We start from the raw sequence: 12,255 nt of genomic DNA on the forward strand, positions 1-12,255 counted from the left end.
ACCCAGCCTGTCTCTAGTTCGCAAGAGGTTCCAGCTTCCTCAATGTACTAGTTATATCCAGACGTGAAATGCAACCAGTCACAGCACCCCGAATCTCCTTCGATACCTCACCCATGGATTTACCGGCATCGATAACGGCGACATCCTGCATCTTCTCAAATATCGTCTGGAAGAGCTCCCGCACGCGGATTTGCATAGCCTCATTCTCATACCGTTCAGCGCCGAATCCACCACGCTTAGCCGCTTCTTCGGGGGAAATTCCAAGGAACAGGCAGATATCGGGACGGGGTAGACCGATCTCCGGCTGCCATGCCCAGTCCAGGGAGAGTGTGGGGTTCGCTTTGGCGGCCGAGTAGACGACGCCGGAGTAGGAGTAGCGGTCTACGATGATTGTGGTACCGCTTGCGATATCTTCCTCGATGCTCTTTGCTACCTCCCATCGATTTGCTGAGAAAAGGAGGTGGATGGAGTGGTCGTCTTGGTGGGATGAACCGCGGAGGTAACTATCGATTAACTTGCCGATGGGTGTTGTCCTGTCTATAGAGGCATTAGACCAATGGTACATAGAGGCAATGCAGTTCAGTTGAATACCTGGGAATCGAATGTATTTCACAGTGTGTCCCTGCTCTGAAAGGAACCCCCGTAGCACCTCACATTGGCTCGACTTGCCCGCGCGGTCGAGTCCCTCCACGACAATGAGAACACCGCGTCGCATCGCTGATAAGCCAGTCATGGTTGAAGAATGTGAAAGTAAGATCGTATATATTTAGCGTTCAATCGTTAATATCGTAAATGTCAGATCTCTCAAAATATGAAAATAGTTCAGATGTTGTCGAGTCCAAGGGATGTTTATCAGCAAATCGCATTTTCTCCCGATAAGATCAACTCCGAAGCCTTCACCACAACCACCAGCCATGGCCGAAAAGCCCTCAATGACGTTCAGTCTTCTGGGCTCAGCAGCGCCAGTGCTTGCACCGCGGGTAGGCCAATTATCTATCCCAGGTCGCAAGGCAATCACAACGCCTCACCATGTTCCGCTCACTTCGCGGGGCACAGTGCCTCACATCGCACACGACATGATGCGCGACCATACAGCGATTGGGAATTTATATATCGGACTCGAAGACTGTAAGTGAGATCTGGAAGAGCTCATTTCCGTCTCATATATCCACCAAGACAGTATCTGACAGCGCATGCCCACCCGGGCTAGAACAGTCATCGAGAGAAGCGACAATGCAGCCGTATACAAGACACCCGCTGCACCGCATGAGTCCCCCTTGAAGAAATTCAGCTGTATCCCCAATGATATGCCTGTAATCCTTGGCCCACGCCGCTTTCCCGCGATTGTATGCCCGCCTCCTAACACGTCGACTTCTATTGCGCTGTCTACGTCTATTGGATTCCATCAACTCCCTGCGAAACAATATGTGAACGCAGTGCACAAGCTGAGACCTGACATTGCTATCGGAATGGCAGATATGGTTCTTGGAAGCCCGCCTGGTAATAAGAGGCGCGAAAAGATGGTTGATCGCACGCATGCGTTTACTCGTGATGCGTTGGAACAACTATACGGTGATGCGCTTACTAGGAATGCGAAGTCTAAGACTGCTTTCTTTGCGCCGGTTTTACCGCTGGACAATGCGCAGCAGTCGCTTTATCTGGAGGATTTGGAGTCTGAGTTCCGGTGGGATATATCCGGTCTGGCACTGTACGAGGCAGCCTCTTTGGAACATATTCCTGCTTCTTTGGGAGATTTGCCGCGGTTGCTGCTTAGTGACCCTTCAACTCCTCATCATATCCTGCGTGAAATCTCGCTTGGTGCGGATCTGTTGACGACGCCTGTGCTGGGTGCTTCGTCCGATGCCGGTATTGCGCTGGACTTCAAGTTCCCGGCCCCGGTTGCGCAGGATGATGATAAGAAGCCTCAGCCATTGGGATATGATATGTGGTCTGTTGAGAATGCGACTGCTGTTTCTTCCTTGGCTGAGGGGTGTGTTTGCTTCGCTTGTCGCAAACATCACCGGGCTTACTTCCATCATCTGCTCGCTGCGAAGGAAATGACTGCTTGGGCTCTTCTTCAGATTCATAATTATCATGTTTTTGATCTCTTCTTTGCGGGAATTAGGGAGAGTATTCAGAATGGTACCTTTGAGCAGGATATTGAGGCATTTGCTCGCTTCTATGCTCCTGAGATGCCCGAGAGTAGTGGCCAAGGTCCTAGGTATGTCTATGTGCTTTGAGATGACAGCCCTTTTCTCCCATACTCCTTTTTGGTCGCAACTTGCTGACTACATCACAGGTTACGTGGCTATCAACTCCCAGCCCCAGCAGCTCACGCACCCCGCCGCGCACCGAAGGTATATGGCCGCCTAGAAGAGGTAATGGTGTCATCTTCAGCAGTCACCCCCGACACCGACGCGAGCGGACTCGAAGAGCATGGATTTGCGCAGAAGGCGTAATCCCAACCAAAATCCTTGCATGAGCGGACCTGTTTATAAACGCATTTGCTTATAACTAGCGTATATCAATGAATATAAACGAACCCATAAACCAAGAACATGCATATTCATTCATCATATTCATCTTAATTGCACGAGGCCAAGACTACTATACAGAATCCATATTTTGTGCCATTCATATCTCATATGACCAGGCTTGCCCTTACTAAACCGTCATCATCTCCACACCAAGGGTATATCTAGATTCCAATTGGGAAAGTAGTGGGTGGGAGGTGACACAATCTAAGCGTCCTCACCAGCCAACACTCGCCACATCCATTTGACCTCGTCTTCCTCTTCCTTTGAGCCTTGCTTTGTTCCAGCGCCGAACTGCTGGCCAACGACACAGACGAGCCAGGCGTCGTTCTTGGTTGTGTCTAGGTATGTTTCGGTGGGCGAGCCGCGGGGGTAGATGCGGCGCCATTCATCCCAGATGCGGAAGGCTTCTTCTCCCCAGGCGCGGAAACTGACTTCTTCGATGATGGTTGGTGTGACGATTTCTTTGCCGCGGAAAACTCCCCATGTGACGGCGTTGACGCTCTCGGGGTTATCTTCGAGACTGTCCAGCTCGACATCGGTGGGTTGGGCTGGGAGGGATGATTCAAAGGCTCCTGAAATGTTTGTCGCAAACCAGGTAAGCTTGTCGGAGCCGTGCTGGGCGAAAAGTGGCTTGAGGATGTTCTTGTAGTCGTTGTTTGAGCAGAAAAACTCGACGAAGGGCTTCTGGAAGACGAAGCCCTCGCGCTGAGGTCCCCAGCCGAAGATGTGGTGGTCGCTCTTCACGCCGTTGACGGCGGGCTGCGAGGCCAGGGTCCACCAGCCGCGGCCGTCAATGAGCTTGAGGAGCTCTGGGCGAATCAGCTCAGTCTCGGCGTTCAAGCCACCACCGTCTTCTTCGGCTCCACCCTCTGACCAAGGGACCATGTGAAGCTCTCCCGAAACGTGTCGCCGAAAGAGTGTGCTCATGTCCTTTGCGTCCACAGGGTGTCCCCATAGCCGGCGAGCGACAGCGGAAGTGACATGAAGTGAAGGACCATAGCCATCAATTTCACCGAAGGCAGGTGAACGGGCATCACCCCATCGTCCGTTGGGGAAGTCATCCCATGTTGCTTCTCTGCCAAGCGAGCCCTGGCCCTCAGAAATCAACAGAGTAGTGCTACGGTTGGGATGCATGGGCAAACCCACGCTTTCTGCGAGAGCCTCATGCTGAGAATCCTGTGATGACTCGTGAACGGATAGCTTGTCCACAATGACTCGGTTGTGAGGCTGCGAGTGCATAGATGACGCACGGCTTCTTCCCAACGCGCGTCCGGGGAAATCGACAAGAGGCGGACCTTCCTCAATAGCAGAGTTGTCTGCCTCAGAGTAAGGCGGAATCAAGTCAGACTGTTCCAAAATGAACGACACAGTCTTTTCCAGGTTCAGGGTGTAGAAGTGGAATCCCCGCGGCCCGGGGCTGGGGATGTCTTTCATACCACCCACGATCTCACTGACAATGTCCACACCGGCACGCTTGACTGCATCGTCGTCATGCTTCAACTCCTCCATACGTCGAGCAATCGGGGGAGGGATGGTGACGTGGCTGAGCTTGGTGACCCTAGTCAGGATCTTGTAGCTGTGAATGGGCATCAAGCCCGGGATAATGGGAATAGTCTTGAAAACACCCGACTCATGGTTGCGGAGCATGTTTTCAAACTTGGTGTAAGCGTCGATATCGTATGTCAATTGGGTCATGATGAAGTCGGCACCAGCGACTGTCTTTTCAACCAGATAGGGAATATCTCTGGCCGGATCCTGGGTATCTTGGAAGGCATCGACGGGATGGCCTTCTGGGTATGCAGCAACACCAACACAGAAGTAGTCACCATGTGTCTTGCGAATATACTTGACAAGATCAACAGCGAAGGTGAAGTCCTTGTTACTATCGTCCTCTCCGTGCATGTTATACTCCTCACTGCGAGGCGGATCTCCACGTAGAGCCAGGATATTGCGGATTCCAAGAACCTTGGCCTCATCAAGTGCCATATCCACTAGTTTCCGACTCATGTTGGTACAGGTCAAGTGTAGGACGGTTGTTAACTGTAACTGACGTTGGCATACTTCGGCCAACTCGAGCGATCGTGCGGCTGTGCTACCACCAGCACCCCAGGTGACTGTCACGAAGAGGGGACGCAGAGCCTGGGCCATCCGCTCCAGACGCGCAGACAGGTTGGCGAAACCCTACATGAATCCATAATTGTCAGTGACTTCACATCTTTGCGCACGCGGGGTTACCCCACCATCCGGGTCTTTGGAGGGAAAAACTCCAGGGAGAAGTAGTTGGCATCTGGCGGCAAAGCCGCGATCTTCTCTGTGATTTTCTTCTCCATTGTGTCCAGGGAGTGTATGTGGAGAGGGGGTTGGATGAGGAAGAAGAGAGATTCGGGCAAAAGTGGACCATGTCACGATTCCGATTGCGTCGGATCCTGGGATGTCTACAGCTGCCAAGAGGCTACGCACTAACAATCTACTAGATGTACACTACGTGCATATAATGCTTTGAATAGCCGATTTCCACTATGCAAGGAGGACCAGCTGAAGAAAAAAAGCCGAAAAAGTGGCACGGGGACTTAGGATGACTCAGCCCGATATCGATCGACGAGCTTAACGCTTAACAGCGATTAACTTGGATACATCCATTGACCACAGTCGAGCTTCATTGGACATAGACTTTCTTTTTTTTAGAGCTGTGGCTGATTTTCAGCCATGGCATCCCGACCATCGATCTTTCTGCGCTATTTCCGTTCGCAGCTACGGGATAGCAGACCACGCGCAGTATCGCGACGAACCCTTTCCACACCCTCTCCTTCACTGCCGCCGCCAAAACCACCCAATGTGAACGCCAATGACACTCAATCTCGCCTGCGTCGGTTCAATGACCGCCTCCCCCGCTTCCTCCGCACATATACTACACCCTTATTCGGCGCTCCGGTCACCCATATCACATCGTTCTTAATACTCCATGAGATCACGGCTATACTCCCACTATTCGGGCTAGTTGGTGCCTTCCACTATGGTGCTTGGATGCCAGACCTTTCCTCGGATACGAGCGAGACCAATGCCTTTGATGAGGGGGCTGCGCGTTTTGGCCGCTGGTTGAAGAAAAAAGGCTGGGTGGACCAGGATGATGTGAATACTGTCGCAGAACATGAGACTACCGGGGAGAAGAAAACGGAGCGTGCGGGGGTGCGATTGGTGTTGGAGTTCGCAACGGCTTATGCAATTACCAAGGCTTTGCTACCGGCTCGGTTAGCAGCAAGTGTTTGGGCCACGCCGTGGTTCGCAAGAACTATTTTTACACCTACAGCCAACCTAGCCAGGAGGCTGTTCCGAAGAGGCTGAGCTAGCGAGCATTACTGTGATACCAGAGAGCGATATTCATAGAATCGTATGAAATTGTATATTGTTTATTTTTCCAAGCCATCAAGGTCCTCACCTCAGACTCGCGGCGTCTATGCTGCGAACACCCGAGGAACGGCCCCGTCAGACAACTTCACTTGGAAACGAGTAATTTACTCGTAAACCCAAGGGGAAGCGGCGGACTTCCACTTGAGGACCTCGGAGGGAGTGAACCAGAGGCCAATCTCCTTCTTGGCGTTCTCGACGGAGTCGGAACCGTGGCAGACGTTGCGGCCGACATCCTAGGGGTGGGTTAGTGTTTGCAGATCAGTGTGGAATGTGGGGAGCTCTTACGATGGCGTAGTCACCACGGATGGTACCGGGGGCGGAAGCCAGGGGGTTGGTGGCACCGAGGATGGTACGGCCGGTCTTGACGACGTCCTTACCCTCCCAGACCATGGCGCAGATGGGGCCGCTGAGCATGTAGGCGACGAGACCCTTGAAGAAGGGCTTGGCGGAGAGGTCCTCGTAGTGCTTCTCGAGGTGCTCCTGGCTGGGGGTGGTGAGCTTCATGGCAACGAGCTTGAAGCCACGGTTCTCAAAGCGAGAGATGATGGGGCCGATGAGTCCACGCTGTCGATGGGGTTAGTTATTGCTTCAATTGAGTGACCAATTTATCTTTGGTGACGGAATCGGTTCGGCGGAAACTGTATCCATACCTGGACACCATCGGGCTTGATGGCAATGAAACTGGAGCAATTTGTTAGCTTGACCGGACGATGAGGGGTAACGGCAGGGATGAAGGGAAGGGAAATTGGATAAAAAGGGTAAGTTGTAGCGTAGTATAAAGAGCAAGCACATACGTCTGTTCCTCGTTGGCGGACATTTTGAATATGAGACCAAAAAATGTATGTGGTATGAGGTGGAAAAAGAGGGAGGAGGTTGAAGATTAAATAGAGGGGCTTTTTTTCGGTGCTGTCAGACCTGAGCAGCTGATTGGCTGGCAAATAGGAGGGGTGTCTCACTTGGATGCCTGACAGCCTTTGTGCCTTAGTGCCTGTCGGTTCAGGTGTCCGGCCAGCTTGGAGCTTCCTGTTGACATCTCCACACTTTAGATGCGGGTATCATCATTCACCACCCTCAGAGATTGAGAGTCTCTGGTTGCACATATTGTCTAAACCATGACCAGGAGTCAGCCTGCGCCCCGTTGGGCAGTCTTGCTCTCCTTGGTGATCCTTATCGGATGCATTGTCATCCCCAGCTGTATGGTGTCCCCTTCTGCGTTCAAGCTTACGGACGGCTAATTCCCCACGCAGGGGCTGTCAAACACGGAGACTTCAAGACATGCGAACAGTCTGGATTCTGTAAACGAAACCGCGCGTACGCCGACGACGCTTCTGCTCAAAGCTCATGGAACTCGCCCTACGAGCTCGATCCCGCCACCGTACACTTCAAGGATGGTCTATTTACAGGTGTCCTCGTCAAAACAACCACTGCCGATGATAAGGTCCGACTACCTCTCACAGTCTCTTTCTTGGAATCGGGAGCCGCTCGTCTGTTGGTTGATGAAGAGAGACGATTGAAGGGCGATATTGAAATGCGACATGGCAGCAAGGCAAACAAGAAACGTTATGATGAAGCTGAGCAATGGGCGCTTGTCGGGGGCCTGGAAGTTAGCAAGTCGGCTACATTGAATGCCCAGAGTGAAACCGGCTTCACTCATGTTCTATATGGACCTGGAGATAAGTTCCAGGCAGTCATTCGCCATGCACCATTCAGCATTGACTTCCAAAGAGACGGTCAAACTCATGTTCAATTGAACGAGCGAGGCTTGTTGAACATGGAGCACTGGCGCCCGAAGGTGGACGGAAAGGAAGGCGGCGAGGACGAAAGCACCTGGTGGGAGGAGACATTCGGTGGAAGCACGGACTCCAAACCCCGTGGCCCAGAGAGCGTTGCTCTTGATGTCACTTTCCCTGGCTACAGTCATGTGTTTGGTATCCCAGAGCATGCCGACTCGCTTTCACTCAAGGAAACCAGAGGCGGCGAGGGCAACCACGCTGACCCTTACCGTCTATTTAACTCGGACGTATTCGAGTATGAGCTCGAGAGCCCAATGACTCTCTACGGTGCCATTCCGTTCATGCAAGCCCACCGCAAAGACTCCACTGTCGGTGTTTTCTGGCTCAATGCTGCAGAAACCTGGATTGATATTGTCAAGTCTACAACCACCGCCAATCCTCTGTCTTTGGGCACCAGCTCGAAGACCAACACTCAGACCCACTGGATATCTGAGTCTGGTCGCCTCGACTTGTTTGTCTTCCTTGGTCCTTCGCCTAAAGAAATCAGTAAGACGTATGGTGAGCTCACTGGATACACGCAACTTCCCCAGCAATTTGCCATTGGTTACCACCAATGTCGCTGGAACTATGTTACAGACGAGGACGTCAAGGAGGTGAACGCCAAGTTTGACAAATACCAAATTCCGTACGATGTTATCTGGCTTGATCTTGAATATACTGATGACCGTAAATACTTCACCTGGGATCCGCTCACCTTCCCTGACCCCAAGGGTATGCAGGAGAAGCTTGATGAGACAGAGCGCAAGCTTGTTGTTCTGATTGATCCTCATATCAAGAAGGCGGATAACTACTACGTGTCCGACGAGCTCAGAAGCAAGAATCTCGCCGTACTCAACAAGGATGGCGAGATCTACGATGGATGGTGCTGGCCCGGATCCTCGAACTGGGTCGACTGTTTCAACCCCGCGGCTCGCGTGTGGTGGACTGCCCTCCACAAGTACGACAAGTTCAAGGGATCCCTCTCGAACCTTTTCATCTGGAACGATATGAATGAGCCGTCTGTTTTCAACGGACCGGACATGAGTATGCCCAGAGACAACCTGCACTATGGCAACTGGGAGCACCGTGATATTCACAATGTCAACGGCATGACTCTCCTGAATGCCACTTACGAAGCCATGCTCCAGCGCAAGAAGGGCGAGATCCGCCGTCCATTCATTCTGACCCGCTCATTCTACGCCGGCTCTCAGCGTGTTTCCGCTATGTGGACTGGAGATAACCAGGCCACATGGGACCACTTGGCGGCATCTGTTCCTATGGTCCTAACCAACGGCATTGCTGGTTTCCCCTTCGCCGGTGCCGATGTCGGTGGCTTCTTCCACAACCCGGATAAGGATCTTTTGACCCGCTGGTACCAAGCCGGTATCTGGTATCCCTTCTTCCGCGCCCACGCTCACATCGATACTCGTCGCCGTGAACCCTATCTCATCAGTGAGCCTCACCGATCCTACATCGCGCAGGCTATCCGTCTGAGATACCAACTTCTCCCTGCCTGGTACACTGCTTTCCATGAAGCCTCGGTCAACGGCACACCGATCGTGCGACCTCAATACTACGCCTTCCCAGATGACGAGCAAGGCTTCGCCATCGATGATCAGTTCTACCTTGCTGCTACTGGTCTTCTCGTGAAGCCCGTTCTGACCGAGAAGACCGAGACCGCGGACGTGTACATCTCCGACGACGAGAAGTACTATGACTACTTTGACTTCACCGTCTATCAGGGTGCTGGTAAGAAGCATACCGTCCCCGCCCCTGAGGAGAAGGTGCCCGTCCTGATCCAGGGTGGCCATATCATTCCCCGCAAGGATCGTCCCCGTCGCAGCGCTGGTCTCATGCGCTGGGATCCCTACACCCTCGTCATCACCCTAGACAAGAACGGCGAGGCCGAAGGAAGCCTGTACGTAGATGACGGTGAGACCTTCGACTACGAGCGTGGAGCCTACATCCACCGCAACTTCCACTACCTTGGGTCTGTCCTGTCCTCGGAAGACGTCGGTACCAAGGGACCCAAGACAGCCGAGTACCTCAAGACCATGGCCGGTGTCACCGTTGAGCGAGTGATCATTGTCGACCCACCGGCCGAATGGAAGAACAAGGAGACCGTGACCGTGATCGAAGACGGGTCCAAGGCTGGTTCGACAGCCTCACTGGAATTCTACGAGCAGCCGCTAGGACAGGCTTCTTATGCCGTGGTCAAGAAGCCAGATGTTGGCATTGGAAAGACATGGCGTATCGAGTTCTGAGCGATTGGTCTCGGATTCGGACGATTTATGTATGCGATCTACTGTATTTCAAAATTGCTAGGCTGCATGTAATCCGCAGCTGGTTGAGTGCTCATAAATGAACAGTCTCTCATCTGATTCGAGTATCTGACCTCACTTGACGCAGGTTCCGCTACGTAGCTGACATTCCACCCCAATGAGGCTTCGAGGCATGATTGCACTTTTTGACAAAAGGTGAAAGAGAAGAAAGAAATGATATGCTAATGTTATTGATGGTTCGGGCTGAGAGAGAAGAAAGGAGAAAGGGAGTCATCGAAGCCATGCATCACAGTCCTATAGGTGAAACCGATTTAGTTTGCCTGCAACTGAGCCCAGACCTGGCATGCCTCACCCGAATACGAACCAGTAGCAGTAAGCCTCGGCTCTCCAGGAAGACGGACTAGCCATGCACCGTCATCCAACTGAACTTCTGTGGTGCCCTCTTTGACAATGTTGGACACATCCTCTTTGAGCAGGAAACCATTGTACCTGTCTTGAAAATTTGCCAGGACCGCCAAATTTGCCTCCTCCAGCGTATCCAAGGATCCTTCGTTTGCGGGTCCAGACTCGTAGGGGTGTCGGTTGAAGACGGCGTATTTATTGATAACTGCGTCTTCATCGGTGCGGTCGTCGTCGCTGAGCTCTCAAGAAGCAGCTTACACCCTGTCCAGGAGTCCTTTAGGCCATTTTGCGGTAAGATCTTTGGGTTTTATGTTAGCCATGCTTTGATGCGTTAGGGTTAGTTATCACATACAACTCATGTTCGCAAATGGCTTGGATAGCGATTGTAACTTGAGGAGTTGTGGGAGAGAAGAGAAATTCGAGATGAAAGTGTATAGCAAAAAGGAAAGAGCTGAGGCTGCCTTCATGCTTATCTCGTCGAGCTTAGACTGGTCTCTGCGATACCGTGAATCAACGTGAGGTCGACGTAAGGCTCAACTGCATGACGCCGTTCGTTGGCAAAATTTTATCATTTTGCTTTGATTTATGGATATCAAACTGGATGTACTCACACTTACTTCTGTTTCGGCTATTAATATCTCGCGTGTGAGCTAATATCGCTGTCTGGGGACGTATGTATATATTCGATATAGGGAAAGGGATGAGTCTCAGGATAACGAATTTGATACCAGAAGGGGCAGATCACAGGAGTCATAGAGACATGTGGCAAGCAAACAGAGGCCCGAGACTCAAGGATACATATCCTTCGGCAATTACTCCCGAACTAGAAGGGTTAGCTCATGATAAATGATTCTAGTGACGATTATGACATTCAGTCAGGATCGCGGGATACACGATGATTCGTCTGAAGGGCTTCGTTATTGTTACAACGAACTTTCAGTCTTTTTTTCGACTTTATAATCCTTATGGCAAAACACATCACTTGATTCGAGTATCTCATCTCACTTGGTCCAGGCACTCCTCTTCACTAAACATCTCCACGTAGCAGCAAGGCAGTATCAAAACATGCCCACTGCTCCTTAGTTGCCATGCGCCTCAACCCATACCAAGTATTGCTCGCCATTACTGCCGTCAGTAGCAACCAAGCTCAGCTCTCCATTGGAACCAAACTCCCACACAATCTCGTTCTCCTGCTCTTCTTTAGTCCCCTTCTCATAGACATTGGACATGTCCCTTTTCTGATCAAGAAAATCGGAATATGAGGCACTGAACACTGCCAAAGTAGCCTGGTTCGCTTCCTCGAGCGTATCAAAGATTCCTTCGACTTCGGCTTCCGACATATCGGGATTCTCATTGAAGACGACGAATTTGTAGGGGATCGGGTAATCCGCTGTGCGTTCGCGCCGGGTCGGTTCATGATAGGCGCCTTTCGCTCTATCCAGAATGTCCTGGGGCCATTCGGGCTTAGGGTCTTGGAGATTAGATTAGCCATGCTTGGGGTTGGTATGTTGGGGTTAGCGGGGGGAGAATACAGCTCATTTTGGCGCCGCGCGGGTTCGTAAATCAATTGGTGATGAAAAAATTCTTGGCTTGAAACCAGTTGTAGGCACTGTAATATTTTTTTCCAGATCAAAGAGGGCGTCTTTATGGCTTTATGGTTATATTTAAAAAAAAGTGGTTGATCGCGATATCGCGAAACCGCGTGGGGACAACATCGCGACGATCTCGCGCTATGACGCCGTTGGCCAACTCTCGGGTTTGTGCTCTTTTGGGCTTTTATTTATGACTTGATAGAGTCCATTGACGTTACATATTATTTGCCAACTAATGTCGCGGGCTGTGGACGTGTGCAGT

At 51.6% G+C, this 12,255-nt stretch overlaps 8 protein-coding genes across 8 annotated transcripts; 3 read left to right on the plus strand and 5 right to left on the minus strand.

The window, feature by feature from the left end:
* Positions 1 to 13: 13 nt before the first annotated feature.
* N7508_002545 (bifunctional thymidylate/uridylate kinase) lies at positions 14 to 733 on the minus strand (the record flags this gene model as incomplete). The annotated part of the gene is made up of 1 exon (XM_058460611.1): positions 14 to 733. The coding sequence occupies one exon, from the start codon at positions 731 to 733 to the stop codon at positions 14 to 16; it is 720 nt and encodes a 239-aa protein (XP_058324143.1).
* Positions 734 to 914: 181 nt separating this feature from the next.
* On the plus strand, positions 915 to 2,459 carry N7508_002546 (tRNA-ribosyltransferase family protein; the record flags this gene model as incomplete). The annotated part of the gene is made up of 3 exons (XM_058460612.1): positions 915 to 1,128; positions 1,216 to 2,221; positions 2,300 to 2,459. 3 exons carry the CDS (start codon positions 915 to 917, stop codon positions 2,457 to 2,459), a joined length of 1,380 nt encoding a protein of 459 aa, XP_058324144.1.
* Positions 2,460 to 2,741: 282 nt separating this feature from the next.
* N7508_002547 (methylenetetrahydrofolate reductase (NAD(P)H) MET12) lies at positions 2,742 to 4,867 on the minus strand (the record flags this gene model as incomplete). Its single annotated transcript, XM_058460613.1, has 2 exons — positions 2,742 to 4,718; positions 4,778 to 4,867. The coding sequence occupies 2 exons, from the start codon at positions 4,865 to 4,867 to the stop codon at positions 2,742 to 2,744; spliced, it is 2,067 nt and encodes a 688-aa protein (XP_058324145.1).
* Positions 4,868 to 5,243: 376 nt separating this feature from the next.
* On the plus strand, positions 5,244 to 5,879 carry N7508_002548 (uncharacterized protein; the record flags this gene model as incomplete). Its single annotated transcript, XM_058460614.1, has 1 exon — positions 5,244 to 5,879. One exon carries the CDS (start codon positions 5,244 to 5,246, stop codon positions 5,877 to 5,879), a length of 636 nt encoding a protein of 211 aa, XP_058324146.1.
* A 170-nt stretch (positions 5,880 to 6,049) lies between these two features.
* Positions 6,050 to 6,762, minus strand: N7508_002549 (uncharacterized protein; the record flags this gene model as incomplete). The annotated part of the gene is made up of 4 exons (XM_058460615.1): positions 6,050 to 6,178; positions 6,231 to 6,509; positions 6,596 to 6,626; positions 6,740 to 6,762. The coding sequence occupies 4 exons, from the start codon at positions 6,760 to 6,762 to the stop codon at positions 6,050 to 6,052; spliced, it is 462 nt and encodes a 153-aa protein (XP_058324147.1).
* Positions 6,763 to 7,057: 295 nt separating this feature from the next.
* Positions 7,058 to 9,981, plus strand: N7508_002550 (glucan 1,3-alpha-glucosidase ROT2; the record flags this gene model as incomplete). The annotated part of the gene is made up of 2 exons (XM_058460616.1): positions 7,058 to 7,139; positions 7,193 to 9,981. The coding sequence occupies 2 exons, from the start codon at positions 7,058 to 7,060 to the stop codon at positions 9,979 to 9,981; spliced, it is 2,871 nt and encodes a 956-aa protein (XP_058324148.1).
* Positions 9,982 to 10,310: 329 nt separating this feature from the next.
* Positions 10,311 to 10,760, minus strand: N7508_002551 (uncharacterized protein; the record flags this gene model as incomplete). The annotated part of the gene is made up of 3 exons (XM_058460617.1): positions 10,311 to 10,635; positions 10,660 to 10,699; positions 10,754 to 10,760. The coding sequence occupies 3 exons, from the start codon at positions 10,758 to 10,760 to the stop codon at positions 10,311 to 10,313; spliced, it is 372 nt and encodes a 123-aa protein (XP_058324149.1).
* A 720-nt stretch (positions 10,761 to 11,480) lies between these two features.
* N7508_002552 (uncharacterized protein) lies at positions 11,481 to 11,940 on the minus strand (the record flags this gene model as incomplete). The annotated part of the gene is made up of 2 exons (XM_058460618.1): positions 11,481 to 11,872; positions 11,934 to 11,940. 2 exons carry the CDS (start codon positions 11,938 to 11,940, stop codon positions 11,481 to 11,483), a joined length of 399 nt encoding a protein of 132 aa, XP_058324150.1.
* Between the last annotated feature and the right edge of the window lie 315 nt (positions 11,941 to 12,255).

Source organism: Penicillium antarcticum (genome assembly GCF_028974205.1).
Source record: "Penicillium antarcticum strain IBT 31339 chromosome Unknown utg000002l_segment0_segment0, whole genome shotgun sequence".
In the NCBI taxonomy this organism is placed as follows: domain Eukaryota; kingdom Fungi; phylum Ascomycota; class Eurotiomycetes; order Eurotiales; family Aspergillaceae; genus Penicillium; species Penicillium antarcticum.